Source organism: Cervus elaphus, chromosome 33, assembly GCF_910594005.1.
Source record: "Cervus elaphus chromosome 33, mCerEla1.1, whole genome shotgun sequence".
NCBI classification, from domain to species: Eukaryota; Metazoa; Chordata; class Mammalia; order Artiodactyla; family Cervidae; genus Cervus; species Cervus elaphus.
In genome coordinates this window covers 22,035,211-22,057,512 of record NC_057847.1, presented here as the reverse complement: position 1 = coordinate 22,057,512, position 22,302 = coordinate 22,035,211, and the positions used below count along the sequence as shown (strand labels likewise).

Genomic DNA, 22,302 nt, shown 5'->3' with positions numbered 1-22,302 from the left:
AAAAGAAAGCCTGCAAACATCCATAATCCAGAAATTCAATTATTTAACCAGAATAAGTGACCTTTTTACTTGAGCAGCAAAGAGCTACAACATGTTGACATTTAATAAAAGACATCAAGAGAGCTCTGGTAACACACTAGCACATAATTGACTATCAAGTACAAATGGAACAAGTATCCACATGATATTTATTTTTATTGGAATTTTGTCAGTTAATTCCTAACTTTAAAATTAGTTGTTAGTTTCCTTAGAGACCTCAACTGAGTATATAAATTCCCTGCTAGCAGAGTGGTTAGTTCATTTATTTGTCAGTTATGTACTGAGTAGTGAATAAGCTTCAGGCTCTGTTCTGGAGGCTTGGAAGTACATTACTGTGCAGACCTGCAATGGTTCTACCTTCTAATTTAGTTTAAAAGTGCCAGTAAACATTAGATCTGAATCTTTTTCTTTTCTAAATGGAAATAAATTGTAAGTGTTTCTGGTGATACTTAATGCTGCTCATAGTTAATCACTTAAACATTTAGTTACCCAGTTGGATATTTGAGAGAAAAATTATGGTGTAGTTTAGCCAGTGAAGACTACTATATGTGCAAAGTTGTATTTTAAAGGCTAGATTTTAGTAAATATATGAATCTATCAATTCTAATAGTCAACATGAAAGTTTTTCGTCTTACAAAATAAGACCGATTTAATTTTTTTTTAAATTTGTAATCTAGGGACTTCCCTGTGATCCAGTGGCTAAGACTGTGTGCTTCCAATATAGAGGGGCCCGGGTTCAATCCCTAGTCAGGGAACTCAATCCCACATGCTGCAACTAAGCATTCTAATGCCGCAATGAAGACCGAAGATGTCACATGCTGCAACTAAGACCCAGCACAGCCAAATAAATAAATAAAATAGCTTAAACTTTGTAATCTAATGTCTGTGACTACAGATTTAATGTTAATGTGAGTGTTAGTTAAACATCGGGTTAAGTCAGCCTCTGCATGCTCTGCACACTTCTTTGCCTCTCACGGTGGTTTCTTGGCTTCATTCCAGGTTCCATGCCCACCAACTATGAGCTCTACTATGGCTTCACAAGATTTGCTATTGAGCTCAACGAGTTAGATCCTGTACTAAAAGACCTCCTTCCTCCAACAGATGCCCGATTCCGGCCAGATCAGAGGTGAGCAGAGCGGTAGTGTTTAAAATGAACAGTAGGTCATGACATGGTGCTTGCAGAAGTCATCAATACTTTCATCACCATCCTTTACTTATTCACTGAGTAAGTGAATTCATTCCCTTATTCACTCAGCAATAGTTGAGCCTTCTAACCCTAGATAAAGAGTATTCAGAGTATGATCATAATAGAAGATTAACTCAACAAAAGTGCCCCACAGAAGATAACACAGATGATTTTTAACAAAAAGTGCAGCCCCCCAGTTTACCAAAAGTCTGCAAATTGTTGAACTCTTCACTAAATACACAGTCACTCCTCACCTCAGTGTTTGTACTTCTATACATCTATTACTTTTTAACACGGAGCATCTTTTTTTATTCAAGTAACATTGGTGTTACATTATATAATTATAACATTATGTATGTACTAATGGGCTTCCCAGATGGTGCTAGTGGTAAAGAACCTGCCTGCCAGTGTAGGGGTCGTAAGAGATGTGAGCTCAGTCTCTGGGTTGGGAAGATCCCCTGGAGGAGGGCATAGCAACCCACTCCAGCATTCTTGCCTGGAGAATCCCATGGACAGAGGAGCCTGGTGGGCTACGAGCCATAGTGTCTGTAAGAGTTGGACATGACTGAAGCAGCTTAGCATGCATGCATATATAGTAATATTATGTAATTTTCATGTGTACAAATTATATTTATACATCTGTATACTTATGTATACCAAAAATTTAGTTTCTATCCGTCATCATACAGTTGATCTCCTTTATCCATTTCAGTGAAGAATAAGAGGAGAAGATACAGGGATACCTAGAAATCATTATTGTTGTCATTTAGTAGCTAAGTTGTATCTGACTCTTTTGCAACCCCAGGAACTGTAGCCCTCCAGGCTTCTCTGTCCATGGGATTTCCTAGACAAGAATACTGGAGTGTGTTGCCATTTCCTTCTCCAGGGGATCTTCCTGACCCAGGGATCAAACCCACGTCTCTTGCATTGGCAGGTAGATTCTTTATCACTGAGCCACCAGGGAAGCCCATACGTAGAAATACTTTGAGTCAAGAATTGGAGTTTTCCCAGCATGTTTTCGATCCCCTAGAGTGTGAGATATACTCAATATACAGTATCTTTAATACCTTCTGATTTTTAAAAAATTATTCTTACATATTGCAATACTCATGTTGTCTATTCCTACAGAATTAATTTTACTCTTTACAGAAATTCTATGTCATACAGATTCCATCCAAGATTTTCTGTTTCCAGTGTCTTTGTGGCTTTGTCTGTCTTCTGCCAAAATGTCCCCAGTATGGATGTTCTCGTATTCAGTTTTCTTATATTCCCCCCTCTTTCTCTAGAACATGCAGTATCACTGTTTGACATTCAAACTTATCCATAAGCTTCCTGTACAGTGTGTATCATATTGTATCCCTGTTCTTTGCTCTCATTTTGAAATTTAAATATTTGCAAATCACCATTGGGTCTGCTTTCTCAATTCTATTTCAATATTCCCTTTCTGAATTTCATTTACTACTTACTTCCTTTCTGTGGCCTTTTGCAATTTCCCCCAACTGTTACCTTTTCTTTTTTCATCAGTTTTACTCTTTCCAATAAAAGATGAGAGCTCCTCCCTCTCAATCTGTTCCAAATGTAGCTGGAGAACAGCCAGGTCACATCCTCTGTGCAGCAGCCCTTCACAAGTGCTTCATTATAACATAGAAAAGGGGCAGAGCCAGGGACTTCATGATGTTCTAACCTCAGACTCTCCAGTCGTCCTGAAAAATCTCAAGTTTTGGAACCCTAGACGGCACAGAGAAGCTGACCACTTTCCTTTCACTTCTGCCTGCAATGCAGAAGACCCAGGTTCAATATACCTGTGTTGGGAAGATCCCTGGGAGAAGGGAATGGCAGCCCACTCCAGTATTCTTGCCTGGAGAATTCCATGGACAGAGGAGCCTGGTGGACTTCAGTCCATGGGGTCACAAAGAGTCTGACACAACTGAGTGACTTTCACACTTTCACACACACAGAAAATACATTAGCTGATGGCAGACAGAGACTGTGGCAGGGGCAAGGGGACATTATCAGAGTGTTACTATTCATTGTGTTATTGTTCATAGCAACCAGAATTTAAGTTTATGCAAACGGCATGATTTTTTTCTCAGAAAAGAAGATAATATATTAAAAGATAAACTGCTTTCTGTTTAGATTTTTGGAAGAAGGAAATTTAGAAGCTGCAGCAGCAGAGAAGCAAAGAGTAGAGGAACTCCAGAGATCTCGAAGACGATACATGGAAGAAAACAACCTTGAACATATACCAAAATTTTTTAAGTAAGTCAGTTTATTCCCGCAAGTTCATGTTTTGCAAATGGTTGCCACAAGCAGTGAAAAACTTAGGGTAAAAAGAAAATGAGGGATAGTTTCATGTCCAGGGCACTTTGAGGTAGAAAATTAAACTGATTTTGGTCACTGGTATTTGGCAGTGAGAATACTGAATCAGATTTTTTGGTCTCATGAAGTTTGTAAACATAGAAATAAATTCTGCTTGACAGCTCTTTTCTTTTCATGGGCAGCAATAAAGAGTGAGGGTCCTGCCCAAAAGGCTCCTTATCCTCCAGCTACATCCTTTTGAATGGTAGAAACTTGTTCCCACTCCCTCACCCAGAGATAAGCTGGGACCTTATTGCCCACAGGGTCATTCTAGCTTCATTAGTATTTTATTTTACTTCTTTCATATGGAGGGGCTCCCCTGGTTCGCTCAGACAGTAAACAATCTGCCTGCAATGTCAGAGACCCGGTTCGATCCCTGGCTTGGGCAGATCCCCTGGAGAAGGAAATGGCAACCCACTCCAGTACTCTTGCCTGGAGAAATCCCATGGACAGAGGAGCCTGGCAGGCTACAGTCCATGGGGTCACGAAGAGTCGGACATGGCTGAGTGACTAACACTAACACCCTCTGTCATATAGAACTTTGTGTCCATTCAGATTTGACCCTTCTGTGGTCTGATCATGGTGATTTACAGGATTATTTGAGGGATTATATACACATCACACAGACTAAGCTGTGGTTTCCAGACCCATCTGCCGCCCTTTAGAATCAGGACACATCAGCTCAGAATAACCTCATACCCCTTTTAGCTGCCCTGTCCTGGCTGTCCTGGAGCGGAACTGCAGTCCTGCTGTTTAGATGTTGAAGGTGCCTTCCCTGGGCCTGGACCCTGCGGAGGCTCCTTCAGCTACTGAGGCTGATCCCTTCCCCGTCAGTGAAGCAGAGAAAATCCCTGTGGGTCTGGGGTCTGGTTACAGTGTTTGTACATGCTTTGTTTGGGCCACTTCAATTTCTAGTCCTGCCTTGAGGTGACTTATCCCCGCTCTTAGCCCCTCTCTCTAGGACCCTGCCCACTTCCATTTCACAACAAAAATGAGTTTATTTCTGATCAAAAATAGTCAAATCATCAGCCAACAAATAGAATGTTCACTGGCTTACAAAGTACTGATTCTAATACACACCTTATCTACAAAAGGGGGTCCAATTATCAGGTCACCTGAATGAGACTTACGTCTAATGTTGATTTGTGTATTTTCACAGAAAAGTGATTGATGCCAATCAAAGAGAAGCCTGGGTTTCTAACGACACCTACTGGGAGCTGCGAAAGGACCCTGGGTTTAGCAAAGTAGATAGCCCTGTTCTCTGGTAAACTGGAAACGTAGAGCTAGCCGACATATCACGCTCTGAATGAATAAATAACTATGCACAATTATGTTTCTTAGAGCTCCGCGTGGTTTCTGGGTCTACTGAAAACCGACCATTTGCTTTTCTATTCATCTTTATAATGAACTTTCAGAAGTGCATTAGACAAGGCCTCTAACCACTTTCGGATCCTTTCTGTTTTGCTGCAACCATATTCCTTAAAAAACATCCACACCCTCCTCAAAAAGCAGAATAAAAGGAGCAGAATATAAAATCCAAAGTCTGAAGAGTCTGTAAAGAGAAACAAACCGTAACTGGTGCTTAAAAAGCTGATCCAGAGAGTTTAAAGCAACATGACACATGAACCATGCATCTGGTCCTTTTCCAGAAGCGCCATCCCCTCCTTGCAGGAGCTCCAGGGCCATGGCAGTTGGTCAGCTCAGACTTGGAGCTTGTCTGTTTGATGTGGTGTACCTGTGCTGGCCTTTTCAAAAGAGATGTGATGCTTCTCAGAACCTGTTCCATCTGTACGCCATTGTTCATGCCTTAAGAAATGCAAAGATGTACAATAAATCATTTTTTTAAATGTGCACTCCTAGGTTTATGTGAAGGACAGATCTTTTGAATCATGGCATGATTCACTTTATGGGATCAGAAGAATTATGAGACTAACTCACATAGCTTGAAAAAAGTAAACAACACGTGCTTTACTTTGATATATTGGTTACTAGATCGTATGTCTGTAGGGCAAGAAGGAAAAGGTGTGCTAAGTAGATCTCTGTATTCACGTTGCTCGTCAGTTTCCTGTCCTGCGTACAGTTAATAAACCATCCCTCTTCCACCTAAGCTCCCAGTGTGCCCTATTATTTGGCAATATCCATATTTGATTTGAACACTTGGCATCAGTGTTAAAACTTCGGAAGGAAAAAGCAGAAAGCGTATAGAATTTCTCTGTGGGCTTCGGAGTACTGTAAGTCTAACTATTTTTGAGTGAAGCACGGTGCAGCCCACATCTATCCTGTGTCTGACCCATTGACACTGTTGGAATTCCACTGGGAAAGGAAGCAAGAACACTAGTAGCTTATTTGCATTGTTTAAATGAGTTCTATGCAAAACCACATATCATATTTTCATCAAGTGTTTCTGTATGATACGTAGCCACAGATTAAACATTTACCTTGCTATTGGCAGAAATATAAAATTTAAGCTAAGGAATTTATCCATCCCGACAGAAAAGGAGGGAGATGAGGGGCAGAAATGTGTTTTGCATATTTCAGAATTTGTTTGAAAAAAACGAAGAAGTTTTGTAGGACCTTGCATCGGTATTTCTGAGTTCCTGCACATAGATATTTATGTAAATGCTTATATATTTTTTTAAAAAATCTCTTTGGAGATTTTCCTAGCGAATTATAAAATCACATGTATTTTATTCTGTTGAATCTTTATTCTTAGACTCATCATCAGATTTTATGTGTCATTTTAAGCTCTGATGACAAAGTTACTGATTTTTTTATTATGAAGTGTTGATTTTAGTTTTGTTTCTTTTCCTCAAAGAATTCCTAATTATGGCTATTTCACTATCAAACCAAGACTGCTGACAGCTTAAGGAAAAACTCCGAAGCCTCCACTAGGTGGAGCAGGTTTTAATTATCTGAAACTCATTCCTCCTCTTATCTGAGTCTATACCTTTTATGTACAGTGTGCAGTGGTTCAGAATGCAGTCTCATTATCAAGCAAACTCCCAGCTCTGAGCATGTAAGCAGAACCCTCCCTCAGTTTCTCAATGCCTTTAATTCCTATTTTAAGTCTTTGTTGGCTTCCCCGGTGGCAGTAATATGGTCCTTATTATTGATTCTTTTTATGCTTATTCATTTTGACGTCCTTTTATATGCATCCTGAGATACATGCCTTTAATTTCGGTTAAATTTTAATTAGAATTTCGTTGGCTTCCTCAAGGAAGTCTGTTCTCCCTTAATTGGTAAAATTTTAGATACTATTTACAGTGGTTCTTGTCTGTATTTACTAGCATGTCCCTGAAGAGTCTCCGAATTTTAGCCTAAAGATAAGGAATGAACTCTGCAAAATAAAGGTACTGCAAATAAGAAGATACTACAAGTAGGAAGGTAAGACACCAGGTAACCAATGATATCAATCAGGCGGCTGGACGGGGACCCATGACCCAGGAGGGAGGCAACTGCTATAATGCGCAGTGGGCTTTGAGAAAGAGACCAACTAGTAGGATGGACCTTTACTACCTAATAAGTTAAAGGTACAAATCAGGTAGGTGAATGTTGGTCAGAGCTAACCGGAAACTCTGACTAGGATTTCAAGATGAGAATGAGAAGAGTGTCAAATTAGTTAAAATCATCACATTCTTTGTAACTCTTTTGAGATTCAGATATACGGATTAGGATTCCAGTTCAAGGGATCAAGTTTTAGATAATGCTTCTGTAGTACCTGATTCACAAATATTCCCTTCAGACATTCATACCAGTGTAATGGCCCCATCCCTCATTTCGTTCTCACTTTTTATTTGATAATTGCAGAATTGTAAGACTCTGTATTCATCTGCATAATTTGGGGGCTTTTGAGACTAGTTTCAACAGCAAAAGGATAGACTAGATATTAGATCCTTCCTGATAAAACTTGACTTATTTCTTAGAATTTGATATAAACCTTTTCATTTCAGGGGCACTTCCCCACCCCCCCAAAGCAGCCTAGGATAGAGGAGGACTTAATATATCTTTATACCTCCCCTGTGATTTATTCTAAGCTCCTTCATATTTTTGAGCAGGTCATTAAGGAAAGCAGTAATAACTGATGATGGTCCTGTGGATGAGGCTAGACAGGAAAGAGTGATTGGCACACACCAGCACGTGCAGAGGCCAACCAGAAACCAATTATTTTGCTTCCATATGCTGCTACCAAGGGTGCAAATTTACTTTCAGATTTTGCTGTTATTTTATTGGGTTTTTTAATTAAGTTATTACTTTTCATGGGTCACTTTAAATTCCAGACAGTTGTAAAAACAAACCTCATTTGAGCTATTTTAATATTACATATCAATTATATGTGACATGAAAACCACCAGATGTATTTTGGTAAGAGAAATCAAGGAATTTCTCATACAAAGGATGCCAGGTTGTTGATTTTCTCTCTAAACCTTGTGCTCCTCTTCATTAATCTGGCCCCTAGGACTTGCAGTGATTCCACTAATTAAGCATTACCTTAGGTCCTGCCCCAAGGAGCACTAGGGTGTACAGAGTTAAAGAGGAAGGTGATCCAATTGTTTTGCTTAGTTCTGATTATGGCTCTGGCTGGAGAAGAGTTTATAATCATAATCGAATGTACATTTTGTTAGTACCTTGGGTTTTAATTATCCATCTTGTCTCATCTTGTACTCTGTCATCCAGATAATGAAGTATTTGTGGGAGCAGAGCTCCTCACGCACCAGGGGGTGTAATAAATGTTTGCACTTGACTCAAGTTGATATATTATGACTGTGGCACAGTAAATAAAGCTTGTGTACAAAATATTTATTTCTATGGCAGCCATTATGTTCAGGATATATAAACTGTATCTAATTAAACAATTATGAATCTGTTTTGTGCTCTAGAAATATTCTTTTGGGGGAAAGATGGAAAAAATGTCATGGGAGCCAAGATTAAACTATTTGGGTTTCTTTTTTTTTTTTCCAAAAAGCTTCCCAGTGATTTGGAAATAGTGCTTATCAAACTAGGATTAGATTATCTAAGTTTTAATTGAATTTCTTTTGTAAGATTGATCCTTTTTAACTATACATTGCATGAATCATTCTGCTAAACCTTACTTTAATACATAATTATATGAACACATCTGTAACTGAATTGTAAAACCTTTGTTGTAGTCTTCACTATTAGAGAAAATGGCAAATTGTTCAAGAGGGGACTAGTTTTAACCCTTCCAAAGTGAGATTGAAAGAATAAATTCTTTAAAAATAACTGTGATGAGTCAGCATTCCCAATATCTTAAGCAAATGGAAGCCTCGTGATTAAGGCAGCTTACAGGTGCCACTAAGCTGCTACCCATTTACTCTCAGATTTTTGTAAATTTACTCTCAGATTTTGCTGGTCTTTAATTGGCTTTTAAAAAAACTAAGTCATTATTTTTCATGGGTTAATTTATCCCATAATTTCCAGCTTAAAGTCCTGTTAGTCATATGCATCCTTTTGTTTTCCAAAATAACTATCTTACTTGATTCATTTTCTCTTTTCCTCTGGTCCTGAAATAATGAGGGGCAGGAATACACATGCCTGTTCTTTTGCACTATGCCATTGAGCGTTTGTAAAATATGCAGCATTTATGCACAGTTGCAGTATTACAACCATTGCATTTAGCTCCTGTGGAACACTACTTTTAAATGTTTCTGGATTAAAAATTACCCCATTATTACATATTATTAGTTTTCTCAGTATCTCCAGACTGGTAAGAAAAAAATATTTAAAAAGAAACACTTTTATTTCCTGCAAAAAAATTTTTTCTCTCAGTTCTTCCTTGTAAATATAAATTAGGGCAGTTTTGGAGAGAGGAATATCGAGCTTTCAGAAAGCAAAGTATAATCCTATTTGAGTTCTGTTTCTTCTTACTCTTAGTTAACAAGGTACATGCGTGCATGTTGAGTCACTTCAGTTGTGTCCAACTTTTTGTGACCCCGTGGACTTGCAGCCCCCCAGGCTCCTGTCTGTGGGACTCTCCAGGCAAGAATACTGGAGTGGGCTGCCATGACCTCCTCCAGGGTATCCTGCTGACCCAGGGATCAAACCTGCATCTCTTATGTCACCTGCGTTGGCAGGCAGGTTCTTTACCTCTAGCGCCATGTAGGAAGCCTTGAGTTAATAGGGTAAGCACAACTTAATACTGTTAAAGACAAAATAATGCTAAAATGATTACTTCTTTTATTTTAGGTATTAATTGCTAATCCCTGCCCCTTTAATTATCTTCATTAAGTTATTTCTTTAGGAAATAATATAGTTAATAGAAACTTTTCTTCCAGTCATATCAAGCTTACTTTAAAAGTTTTATTGACTTTATTTTATTTTAACTGACATACAGTAAACTTTACATATCTGAACTGTACAATGTGATACATTTTGACATATGCATATGCTCTTGACACCAGCACCACAGTTACAGAATGGACATATCCGTCATCACTAATCATTTTCTTTGCCTCTTACTAATCCCTCTCTTCTCCATCCCATCGTCCTTCATCTTGAGGCAGTAATCCATCTGCTTCTATCAGTTTTCAAAATCTGCATATTTTCTTGTATTAATTGCATTTGGAAGTTTTCTAGAAGGCTGCTGTGCATATGCGTCCAGCCCCCTCCCATGGCCCCACCTCAGTATCCACCATCAAATAGCAACATATTGCAGGAGAAAGATCTCATTAAGTTCTAGGTTGGTTAAAAACTTTTAGATTTAAAATACTTTGAAAACAACGAAGTGTTTTTCACATCAAAATAGTCATGTAAGTCAATTCATTTTCATCTTTTTGGGGTCCAAAATAATGGTAACTCTGAACTTGCTGGCAGTGCCGAGGAAGCCCTGGGAAGTGGTTTCTCTTGTCCGTAATGAAAGAATCCCCGACAAAGCCACAGGAGCCCAGAATGAAGGCTCTTGAAATAATGTCATGCTGATGATAAGGAGGAGGGGAGCAGCCTATGCTGAGGACCCTCGTCAGTGACGAAGCCCAGACTGGGTCTCAGGGATCCTTTAAACACCATCACTTGTGTCAGCACTGTAGGTCTGCTTGCCATCATGTAGGTCTGCACTAGCTTTTTTTATTGGGCTGGGCTTTTGTTTCTGTGCTGTGCTGGCTTCAGTAGTTGCGGCCTGTGGGCTCCAGAGCTCAGACCAGTATATGTGGCACATGGGCTTGGTTGCCCAGAGACATGTGGGATCGTCCCAGAGCACGGCTCCAGCTTCTGTCCCGTGCATTGCAAGGCAGATTCTTGACCACTGGACCACCAGGGAAGCCCCTGCACTAGCTTTTAGACTTTGTACATTTTCTTCTAGGAGGTACCTGGATATGCAGGCACCTACCTAGGTGGCCACACAGGAAGATGGCATTCCCAGCAAAGCTTCTTCAGTCAGTAATGTTCGGATTCATAGTATCAGTCCCAAAAGGTCAAAGTTACCTTCTAAATTCCTCACAGTTTTGCCGAATATAGTTACCAATACTTAATGAAACATTCTGAGCTTTTAAATTTTGTTCATTGAACAAGATATTTTTCCACAGTCTAGCTGAATTGGTCCAAGTCCTTATATCTAGTGTTATGTGATAAGCTGTCTGATCTGGCCATTCAAGATGGCTTGGGTGCGCTCAGTACTTCACCTACACTCAATTCACATGATTAGTATTCATTTCCTACATACTTGCCCCAGGCCCCAGCTGGTGATTGTTCTTATCTTCAAGTCAAAACATCTCCACCTGGATAGTTACGGAAGGCTTAGTGAGAGGCGGGTCCCTCTGCTAGCCTCCCTGGTAATCAATGAGTCAACCAGAAGTCAAGTCCCCTATAAGGGGTAACGCCGGCCTCCTTCGCTGGGAGCAAGGATGTGCATCATCTCCTTCTAGCCGGCTGTGCACACAGTGTGGTGTCAGTTCGAGGACCTTGGTTCAGACAGGTAAGCTTCCCCCAACCCCAGCCCAGCTCTCTCCTCTCCCCTGGCAAGTCCAGGGCTTGCAAGCTGGCGAGGTGCAGCCCAACAGAAGCCCTTAGGTTATTAATATAAATGTTGTATCTGTAATTTGTTAGTATCTGGGACAAATCCTGACAACATATCCGTGCAGCTATTTTATTTGCACTTCAAATCTGACAGATCTGGAAAAGCCTGTCTCCAAAGTGCCATCTGACATTAGATTTGAGGAACCACAAGGCAAAACTTTTATTTTTTCTAGTCAGTGGGGTAAATTTGCAAAACTGCTAACTCATGGATGATGCTAGCGCTTTTAGTTACACCTGATTCCCCTTGTATAAATTACAGTTATACTGAAAACCTGGGTCTATACCTCTATCAGTTTCTTTTTTAAAAAATTGTTTATTTGGCTTCATCAGTCTTAGTTGTGGCACGTGTGATCTTTGGCTTTCATTGCAGCATGCAGTCTCATATGGACTCTTAACTGTGTGAGATCTAGTTTCCAGAGGAGGGATCGAACCCAAGGCCCCTGCGTTAGGTGGACGGTCTTAGCCATTGAACCACCAAGGAAGTCTCTTGTATTAGTTTCCTATTGGTGCCTTAACAAGCTGTTGTTCAGTCGCTAAGGCATTTCTGACTCTCTTTGATCTCATAAACTGCAGCACATTCCTTGTCCTTCACTATCTCCTGGAGTTTGCTCAGACTCATGTGCATTAAGTCAGGGGTGGCCATCCAACCATCTCATCCTCTGTCACCCTCTTCTCCTCCTACCCTCAATCTTTCCCAGCATCAGGGTCTTTTCCAATAAGTTGGCTTTTCACATCAGGTGGCCAAAGTATTGGAGCTTCAGCTTCAGCATCAGCCCTTCCAATGAGTATTAAGGGTTGATTTCCTTTAGGAATGACTGGTTTGATCTCCTTGCTATATACATGGGACTCTCAAGTCTTCTCCAGCACCACCTTTCAAAAGCATCAATTCTTCTGCGCTCAACCTTTTTATGGTCCAGAGAGGGTAACAGGCAGGAAGGCCAGGGTTCTCCAAAAGGAGGAAATAGGCTGCACATGTCAGACATTTTTTATCTCTGTCTTAAGCGGCAGGAGGAAACAAGTGTTAAAAATTTTTCTCCTTCTCTATACGAATTTAAAAAGAGGTTTCTCTTAAAATTCTGTGTTGCTGTGAAGACACCTGGTTCTACCTGAACTTAACTTTTCTGAAACCTTGAGCTAACCACTGCCTTTTTCTTATGGAAATGTTTGTCTTAAGCCATGTTAATGAACTATGTATTTACCCTAGACTCTCTTTTTCTTCAAGTCGGCTCCACTTAAGACTCAGAACTGATAAGGGCTCAACAAACCAGTAGGTTTTACTCATACATTGTTCTCCTAATCTATGTTAATGAAACTATATATTTACTTGGAAACCGGCCTCTCTTCAATATTCATGTCAATTGTCTTATGGCCTGGAATGACTCACTGGTGCCAGTATTATCTCAAAATGCACGTTGTAGGTCAGGTGCCACTCTGAGTTTTGAGACATCTCCTTTCTATAATTAACAGCTTGCTAGTAGCTATATAACATCTGGCTAAAGACTAGCAGGGGGGACTCTTTCTGTCCCCTTCTGATGTCTGTGTCAGAAACTTTCTCCATCTCTTTTATAATTTAATAAAACTTTATTACACAAAAGCTCTGAGCGATCAAGCCTTATCACTGGCCCCAGACTGAATTCTTCTCCAGAGGCCAAGAATCCCAGTGTCTTTCATGGTTCAGCAACAATCTTTCAGTCCAACACATATCCATACATGACTACTGGAAAAGTCATAGCTTTGACTATACAAATCTTTGTGGGCAAAGTGATGTCTCTGCTTTTTAGTATACTGTCTAGGTTGGTCATAGCTTCTCTTTCAAGGAACAAAAATCTTAATTTTATGGCTGCAGTCACCGTCCACAGTGATTTTGAAGCCCAAGGAAATAAAATCTGTCATTGTTACCACTTTCTCCCCATATATTTGCCATGAAGTGATAGGACCAGATGCCATGATCTTCATTTTTGGAATGTTGAGTTTTAAGCCAGATTTTTCACTGTCCTCTTTCACCTTCATCAAGAGGTTCTTTACTTCCTCTTTACTTTCTGCCATTAAAGTGGCATTATCTGCATATTTCTCCTGGCAATCTTGATTCCAGCTTGTGCTTCATCCAGCCCGGCATTTTGCATGATGTACTCTGCATAGAAGTTAAATAAGCAGGGTGACAATAAACAGCCTTGTACTACTCCTTTGCCAGTTTTGAACCAGTCAGTTGTTTCATGTCCAGTTCTGTTTCTTCTTGACCCACATATGTGTTTCTCAGGAGACAGTTAAGATGGTCTGGTATTCCCATCTCTTTAAGAATTTTCTGCAGTTGTGATCCACACAGTCAAAGGCTCTGTGTTCCCTACCATCAAGAGTAGAAATCTGAACACTTTGGCCAGTGCAAACTGGTTTTATTTTGATGACCTGTTCATGAAACAAATAAAAATGCTGATGTTTAAAAGATAATGGGTTTTTTTTTTTTTCCTTTGCACATTTTCCTTTGGGAAAAATCCAAGCAAGCTGAGAGACTTCAAAAAGCATTTCTAAATGATATCAGAGAATGTAGAGCTGTACATTTTGTCATGCACACTACTTTTACCACTCTATGTTACTGCTCAGAGCAATTGTACTAATGCATTTCTCATTGAGAGCTCTTTATTCCAAGTGATTGTCTTTCCTTCATGAGGAGTCAAAACATGAATAGGAATTTTCAGGAATGTTACATAAAGAGACAGATTCTTCAGGTTTTGTTGTGACTACTTATCAATGTTTAGAGAAATTAGGAGGTACTATTCCATACCAGAAAGAAAATTTTACCATTAGGTGCACAATCACTCACAGAATTCAAAGCTTGATAGAAAAGAATTTGTAAAGCAGTAACTAGGACTGAAAGTTAAGTACCAAATTTCTGTTTCTCAGGAAAGTTGATGAAAAATACGTAACACGCAAAATGTTATCAACCATTTATCATCCACCATCCGTAATATTATCCACCATGAAATCAGTGACCACACTGTGAAGATGAGGGAAGGCCATCAACATGAGCACACAGGCTGTTTATTCAGAGCTTGCTATAGCAAAGGAGCCACCATCACTTGGCTTTGGCAGAAATTCAAAGACAGATGGGGGAGTGGGAATGTTCTATAGTGGAAAAAATTTTCTGAAATGCTTGGATTGGAAACTGTTGACGTGGGGAAGATGGAGGCAGGCTAACTAGAAGTACTGTGTCTCACATGCTTAACTTGGAAAGTGTATTTGGCTTTCTCTGGTTGGTCTGAGTTGGAAACCAAGGCAAAAATAGGCAAGTTGGCAGCCATTGACTAAGTCCTGACAATTTTGGGCCAATGGCTGCAGAGGTTGTGGACGAGAGTTCTGTTGTCATAAATGGTATGGCCGTTGCCTGTTTGTCCATTCAGTCTCTCAACATGGAAATCAGAATATGAAAACCAAAAATGTCAGATGATTCTAATCCGCTGAAAAGGCAGCATACACTTGAAAAGCTAATTGTTATTTTAGGAATGTCATGCCTGAACATGATTTAATACACATAGTAGGAGGTACATTTTCACATCCCTCTGAGAAGCATGACTTTATTCAGGGCGTGTGCATCTACTTCTAAAGTACTTTGACTTGTATTGAGTCCAGATATCTTCCCTGCACACTAGCATGTGGCCATAGCTGTCAATGTGTTGGCTCTATCAGCAAGAGGATTTTGCAGATAATTAAAATAATGTCAATTTTTAAAAACTGAAGTATAGTTGATTTACAGTGATTCAGTATGCAGCAAATTTAATCAGTTATACATCTATCTCTGTTTTTCAGATTCTTTTCCATTATAGGTTATTACAAGATACTGAATATAGTTCCCTCTGCTAGCTTGTTCTCTCTGCTATCCTCTTGCTATCCCTCTGCTATCCACTAGTCCTTGTTGTTTATCTATTTTATTTACACCAGTTTGGATATGTTAATCCCAATCTCCTAGTTTATCTCTGCCCCTGATGTTTCCTCTTTGGTAACCATAAATTTGTTTTCTATATCTATGAATATACTTGGGGTTTTTTTAAACTAATTTTTACAGCAGTGTAGGTCATATACAAGTTGCATTTTTGCTGTATGGCAAAGTGAATCAGTTATAGTATCTGACCCCATTTTTGTGCATAATATTATAAATTCAGTTTAAAAATTCAACTTTGCTATGAAAATGAAAATATTGGTGGGCACAGTACTGTGATAAAAACAAAGTTCTTAATAAATTATGAAACCTCCAGAATAGAAATATGCAAAGAATTGGCTGTTGTACAATCTAATTTATAACTGTGTTCAAACAAGCTGACAAATCTTACCAATAAGATTTGTCTTACCAATTTATCAAATTTAACAAATATTTTTATATACTCAAAATACTGAAATTACAAAATTTTTGTAACAAAACTGATATTGAATAAAAAATTCACAGTTTTCAGATGGTTATATGCTATTTTCACTAGCATCAATTGAATTTTAAAATGTTTGAGTAGTATTTTGAAGTACTACTTTGTAAATCATTCTAAGTATCCTGCAACGGTATCAAAGTTTTTTGTAACAAGTTCTCTAAATTTTGGTTTCACTTTGCTCAAAGTTAATTGGAAATTGTTAATTTAAATATTCAATAAGTAGAAAGTGCCAAAAACTTCAGCTTTTGAAGTTTTTAGTGAATTCCAATTATTGAAAACAAAATTTCCAAACAGGAAGACAATGAATTTTATCCCTCCAAGCACAAGGAAGGAACTGACCAGATTGAATGCTGAGAGCTCACACAATGTAGATGTAATCTTTAAATTCTCTGAGCTTTTGGAAATCTAGACTTATAAGAGGAGCCTTTTGATGGCACTCCTATTAATATTTTTTAACTGGATAAATTTATATTTTTTATTTGAATGGAATGAACAAGAACAATCAATGGTTTTACAGTATTTAAATTTGGTAAAATATTTAAAATAATTATAGAGACCATTTATTAGACACATTTTGTCTTATAAAATCTTTTTGTTGCATAAGGCACTTTTATGACAAACAGACAGTACCTTTGAAAATATTTGGGCTGAAGTTTTACACATTTCACAAAAAAGTGTTAGATTTTAGAATATCTTCCATTTAGAATTTGCCCCAAATTTAACAAGTACCTCAGCATTTGTGGAGAATAGTACTTTAAAAATACTGTGGTCTATGAGGAAGAAGCAACTGAAGAGGTAAACAATCATAAATATATTTACTGTAAACTGCAACTTAAAGAATACTGTAGGCAATTTAAGAAAAAAATGAAAAATAGACCATACTAAAAAATATATACTTCAGAAAATCTCTCAGTCAAAATTTCCTTTTTATAAGGAAACCAGCCATATTGGATTAGAGTTCACTCCAAAAGGTCATTTTAATTTAATTACTTCTTAAAAGGACTTATCTTCAAAATGTTACCACATTCTGGTATCTAGGGGTTAGGACTTCAGCATATGAATTTGAGGGGGGCACAACTCAGCCCCTAACAATACCCAAAATAACTGAAATCAGGATCTCAAAGATATTTGTACACCCATGAATATGGGTATTCAATAGCAGCATTATTCACAATAGCCAAAAGGTGGAAGCAACCCAAGTATCCTTCAGGAGACAAATAGATAAGTAAAATGAGGTATCTACATACAATGGAACATTATGGTCTTAAAAAGGAAATAAATTCTGATACATGATAGAGCATTGGATGAACTTTGGGGACATTGTGCTAAGTGATTTGAAACAGTCACAAAAAGACAAATATTGTAATTCTACTGACATCAGTCATCTATACAGTTAATAGAAAGTACAGAGTGGTTCCCAGAGACTGGGGGAGAGAAGAATGGGGAGTTAGTGTTTAGTGGGTACAAAATTTCAGTTTTGCAAGGTGAAAGAGCTGTCGAGATTGGCTGCACCACAGTGAGAATGTGTTTAGCGCTACTCAGCTGCACACCTAAACATGGTTAAAGTGGTCAATTTTATGCTGCTTATACTTTAAATTTAAAAATTGCATGGATGAGCTGTATATACATGTTGTACCATTATTAATTTCCTTGTTCTGATAATCTTTTATATTTATGTAAGATGTAATCATTGAGAGACACTGAGTTAAAGGTACAGGGGGCCTCTCTCTATCATCTTTGCAACTTCCTATGAATGTTTTATTGCTTCAAAGAAAAGGTTTTTTAAAATTATATTCTTGTGTTTAAAAAAAATAAGGAAGTTCAGTTCAGTTCAGTCGCTCAATCGTGGCCGACTCTTTGCGACCCCATGAATCGCAGCACGCCAGGCCTCCCTGTCCATCACCAACTCCCGGAGCTTACTCAAACTCATCTTAGAGACTGCCAATTCAGTCTCTTGGACCAGGATGATAGAACTTCATGAAGACAGAGATTAAAGTGTTTAAACACAGCTTACCCAGGGACGTAACTTTGATCAGAAAGAAGCTTACACACTGGGACCCAGCAGGACCAAGTAACCCACATACTGACGATTACAAGTTACTAGCCGCCAAGGGAAACAGCTTTAACAAGCTTTCCTTTGGGCATCGGGGCCTTGCTAATGGCTTTCTATTGAGCAAAGTTCTCAACAATATTTCCCCACATGTCAGATGCCTAATATTGCCCGAAAGTAAACCATAAATGTAGTTCAGATTCTCTCCATGCACATCATCCAGTATCACCCTGAGGGCATTGCTCCTGTTCAGTGGCTCAGTCAGATCCGGCTCTTTGCAATACCGTGGACTGCAGCACGCCAGGCTTCCCTGTCCTTTGCCGTCTCCCAGAGCTTGCTCAAACTCATCTTCATTGAGTCGATGATGCCATCCAGCCGTCTCATCCTCTGTCATCCCCTTCTCCTGCCCTCAGTCTTTCCTAGCATATCACCCAGCGGGCGTAGCTGTAGTGATGCCTCTGACCAAGGACGGATTGCAGCAGGGGGGTTTTTACCTCCAAATTCAGACTCAAGATTTAACCTTTCCTTGGAAAAAGCTATTGCTGTAAAATCGTTCATGTTGGTTTATTATTTCTTAAAATTTGCTCTGTCTGAAATTATTTCCCCCTTTTTAGTACACATTTTGCTTCTTGCCATTTTCTCTCTTTAGGCTGGTTTGTTTGCTGTTTTCTCTAAAATTCTGCCAGAGGTCTGTATGGCAGGCTTGTCTGTGGTTTTATTAATAAACCCCAATGTTTTTGCTCCCTCCGGGGCCCCTAGCTTATTGTTCTCGGCTTGGTCATTCTGGCATGAGCTCCACCTTGCCTGATTCCACTCTGAGCATGCTGACCCCAAGAGCACAAAGCAGAAGGTAGCTGATATCTTCCACCTAAGATGGGGTATCGTTTGTGAATGGGTGAAGTAAACAGTGATGGGGTCAGTGGGTTGGAGGAGGCCCCTTTGGGGTGGCCCACATGCTGCGTGTCTCCCTTAAGTGACCAGTGTGGTACAGTTCCTCTGGTAAAAGGCAGCTGCTGTCTGTGGCTGACTCATGTTGAGGTTTGACAGAAAACAACGCAATTGTGGAAAGCAATTATCCTTCAACTAAAAATTAAATAAATTTTTGGAAAAAAGGGTAGTTGCTACATTCTAAGTTATCAACAACAAGGTAATAAATACTCACCAATATGAACACACGCTGTGTGTACAGCAGCAATTCTAGAAGCTTGACGTGTAAAAAGATATAACACACTATACAGATACCAAGAAGGAGTAAGACTAGGTCTTAGGAGTAAGGCTAGGGAAAAAATGAAATCAAAATGTGCATTTACTGTGTCAAAACTGTGTTATGAGCTAATAAGAGTTATAAAAACTTAGAGAATGAGGTAAGATAGTGTTTTTCAAAGTGTCTGTTCCTCTCAGCTAATCTGACAGGGTGTTTAAAGGACTCTGACACCAAAATAAATTTGGAAAATTCTCCCAGCTGTGATATTTTTTAAAGGACCTGGTAAATAAGTAAGTTTGTTTAACCCAAAGTTTACCAGATGTATTTATATGTGGAATCTTTTAAAAAGTTTTATTATTAGTAGTAATAGTAGTATAAAATCTGTTAAACCTAAGCTGTGGAATAGACTTTCTGAAACAGTTCTAGAATGACCATTGTATATTGCAGTAAGAAGCTCAGTGAGTGACCCTGAGGAAACCTGTGAGAATGGTAGGATTAAACTGTTATTAAGATGAAAGAATAAAGTAAGGAAATAACAGTGATTATAACCTGTGAGCTGGAGTTCCCAATGAAAGGAAGAGATGAGATAGAAATTAAAGGGGATGTAATGGTTAATTCTTATGTGTCAACTTGGCTGAGCCATGGTATCTAGCTATTTGGTCAAACATGATTCTGAGCCTTTCTGTGAAGGTATTGATACTTTTTGGAAGAGATTAACATTTAAATCTGTAGACTTTGAGTCAAGCAGATGATGCTCTGTGATGTGGGTGGGTCTCATTCAATCAGTTAAAGCCCTTAACAAAGCAAGGTCTGACTTCTCCAAGAAAGAAAGAATTCTGCCAGCACACTGCCTTTAGACTCAAAATGCAATTCTTCCTTGAGTCACCAAGGCTGCTGGCCCAACCCCATCAAATTTTGCATTCAGGAAGTCTCTACAGTCCAATGAGCCAATTTCTTAATAAATCTACGCTCCTTACTCCACCCCACCCAAATTTATTGCATGTTTGTTGTAGGGTTTTGGTTGTTTTTTTCTTGTGGTTTAGAAATTTTTTGTGAATGTCTTACATGTAATTAAGAAGAATATATTATCCTTTCTTATAGAATGTATGTGTATCATCTATCTCCTGTTGTTAATTCAGTTTTTGTGGAGAACCCTGACTAACACAAGGCACTGTTTTATTGAGTCAGAAGAGAACTAACTAACCCAGCTAATGGGAGAAAGAAGAATTGATGATTCGGAAGGGAAATGGAGTTACTGATGCCACAAGGTCCACGAAGGAAGAGTAGGATGCAGAGTCAATATTGCAATTAGAATATTTAACCAGATTCCTCTGAGACATGAGCAAAGGAAGAGTGACTAGGCGAAAGTATAAAGTTTGAGGTGGTGCAAGAAATGTAAGTAATTGGAGCCATCCATGTATTTCAAAGCGTGATTGCTTAACATGTTGATTCTAAGACACCTCATTAACACTACAACTAAACGCTTTCCTAGAGCAGTATACTGTGGTGGGAAAGAGTCCTTCTAGGACTTCAATTTTCTCTGTGATAATAGAAGCACCTGTCTGCAATTAAGTGTTATTTGGAGTCCTAAAGAACACAGGAAGGTCCGTAAGAGCAGTTGCACAAACTCCTTTGGAAGTAGTGAAGGCTGAATAAAGGGAAGTCCGGTGGCGCTAGGGGTAGACTTAAGAGATGCAGGTTCAACTACTGGGTTGGGAAGATCCCCTGGAGGAGGGCATGGCAACCCACTCCAGTATTCCTGCCTGGAAAATCCCAGGACAGAAGCGCCTGGTGGGTTGCAGTCCAGGGGGTCGCCCAGAATGGAACATGACTGAACGGCTTAGCACAGCACCCAGGAGCGGAGCATAGGAGGTCTGCCTTCAGGGGCCCGGCATTTCCGTGTGAGGGGCGAGCCTTAGGTGCCCTGTAGTCCAGTCGCTTGTTACATGGGACTGCTGAGTTCTTGAAATGTGGTTAGTTTGAACAGACATGTGCTGTACATGTAAATTACAGGGCAGATTTCAGCAACTTAGCATATAAACATGTAACAGCTTAGATCAGCAGCATTGTCCCCCCCCAAAAAAACCCATATTACAAATCACATATGTAAATGTTCTAGTAGACACATTACTAAAGAAAATAAACAGGTGAAATTAACTTTAATATTTTTATTTAACCCCAGTTGAAATAATAATATTTTATATATACGTGGGAACATTTACATTTACATTTACATACGTGATTTGTAATATGGCTTTTTTGGGGGACAGTGCTGATCTAAACTGTTCAATAGCAACCAAAGTGCTCAGTATCATTTAAGGAAAAAGGCCAATCATCAGACAGCACAGTGCAGATTCGAAGAAGAGGAAGTGCTGCAGAGAATCAGACGATGCTATAAATAAACTTGGCTCCTATCTTTGGGCCAGACTTTAATGTGTACTTTGCTGATGGGGAAATTGAGCCTCGAAGAGTCGGTGTAATGCAAAGAACATTGGAATCAAGGATGCTGCGGAACAGTGACTGAGACTGACCAAATATTCGAGGTCCTAGGAAAAACACTGGATTTGGAGTCAGAAAGTTCAGTTCTTCCCAGACTGATGGCTTTAAACAGATATTCTTACCAAAGTTTTATTTTTATTCAAGTGTAAAACAGGAAAATCAGAGTACCTGCTTCCGAGAGTTGTTGTTCAGTTGCTAAGTTGTGTCTGACTCTTTGAGACCCTGTGGACAGCAGCACACCAGGCTTCCCTGTCCTTCACTATCCCCCGGAGTTTGCTCAAATTCATGTCCATTGAGTCAGTGATGCCATCCAGCCATCTCATCCTTTGTTATCCCCTTCTTCTCCTGACTTCTATCTTTCCCAACATCAAGGTCTTTTCCAATCAGTCGGCTCTTCACATCAGGTGGCCAAAGGGTTGGAGCTTCAGCATGAGTCCTTCCAATGAATATTCAGGGTTGATTTCCTTTAGGATGGACTGGTTTGATCTCCTTACTGTCCAAGGGACTCTCAAGAGTCTTCTCCAGC

The 22,302-nt window shown here is 39.3% G+C and overlaps 1 protein-coding gene across 5 annotated transcripts in view; it reads left to right on the top strand.

The window, feature by feature from the left end:
• OSBPL6 (oxysterol binding protein like 6) overlaps nucleotides 1–5,690 on the top strand; it is a 203,675-nt gene extending 197,985 nt beyond the window's left edge. For all 5 annotated transcript variants that reach the window (XM_043894089.1, XM_043894090.1, XM_043894091.1 and 2 more), the window contains 3 exons: nucleotides 1,039–1,165; nucleotides 3,362–3,484; nucleotides 4,743–5,690. In XM_043894089.1, coding sequence (XP_043750024.1) covers nucleotides 1,039–1,165; nucleotides 3,362–3,484; nucleotides 4,743–4,851 — 359 coding nt within the window. In that variant the 3' untranslated portion in view covers nucleotides 4,852–5,690. The remainder of the gene's footprint in view (nucleotides 1–1,038; nucleotides 1,166–3,361; nucleotides 3,485–4,742) is intronic.
• The last annotated feature ends 16,612 nt before the right edge of the window (nucleotides 5,691–22,302 follow it).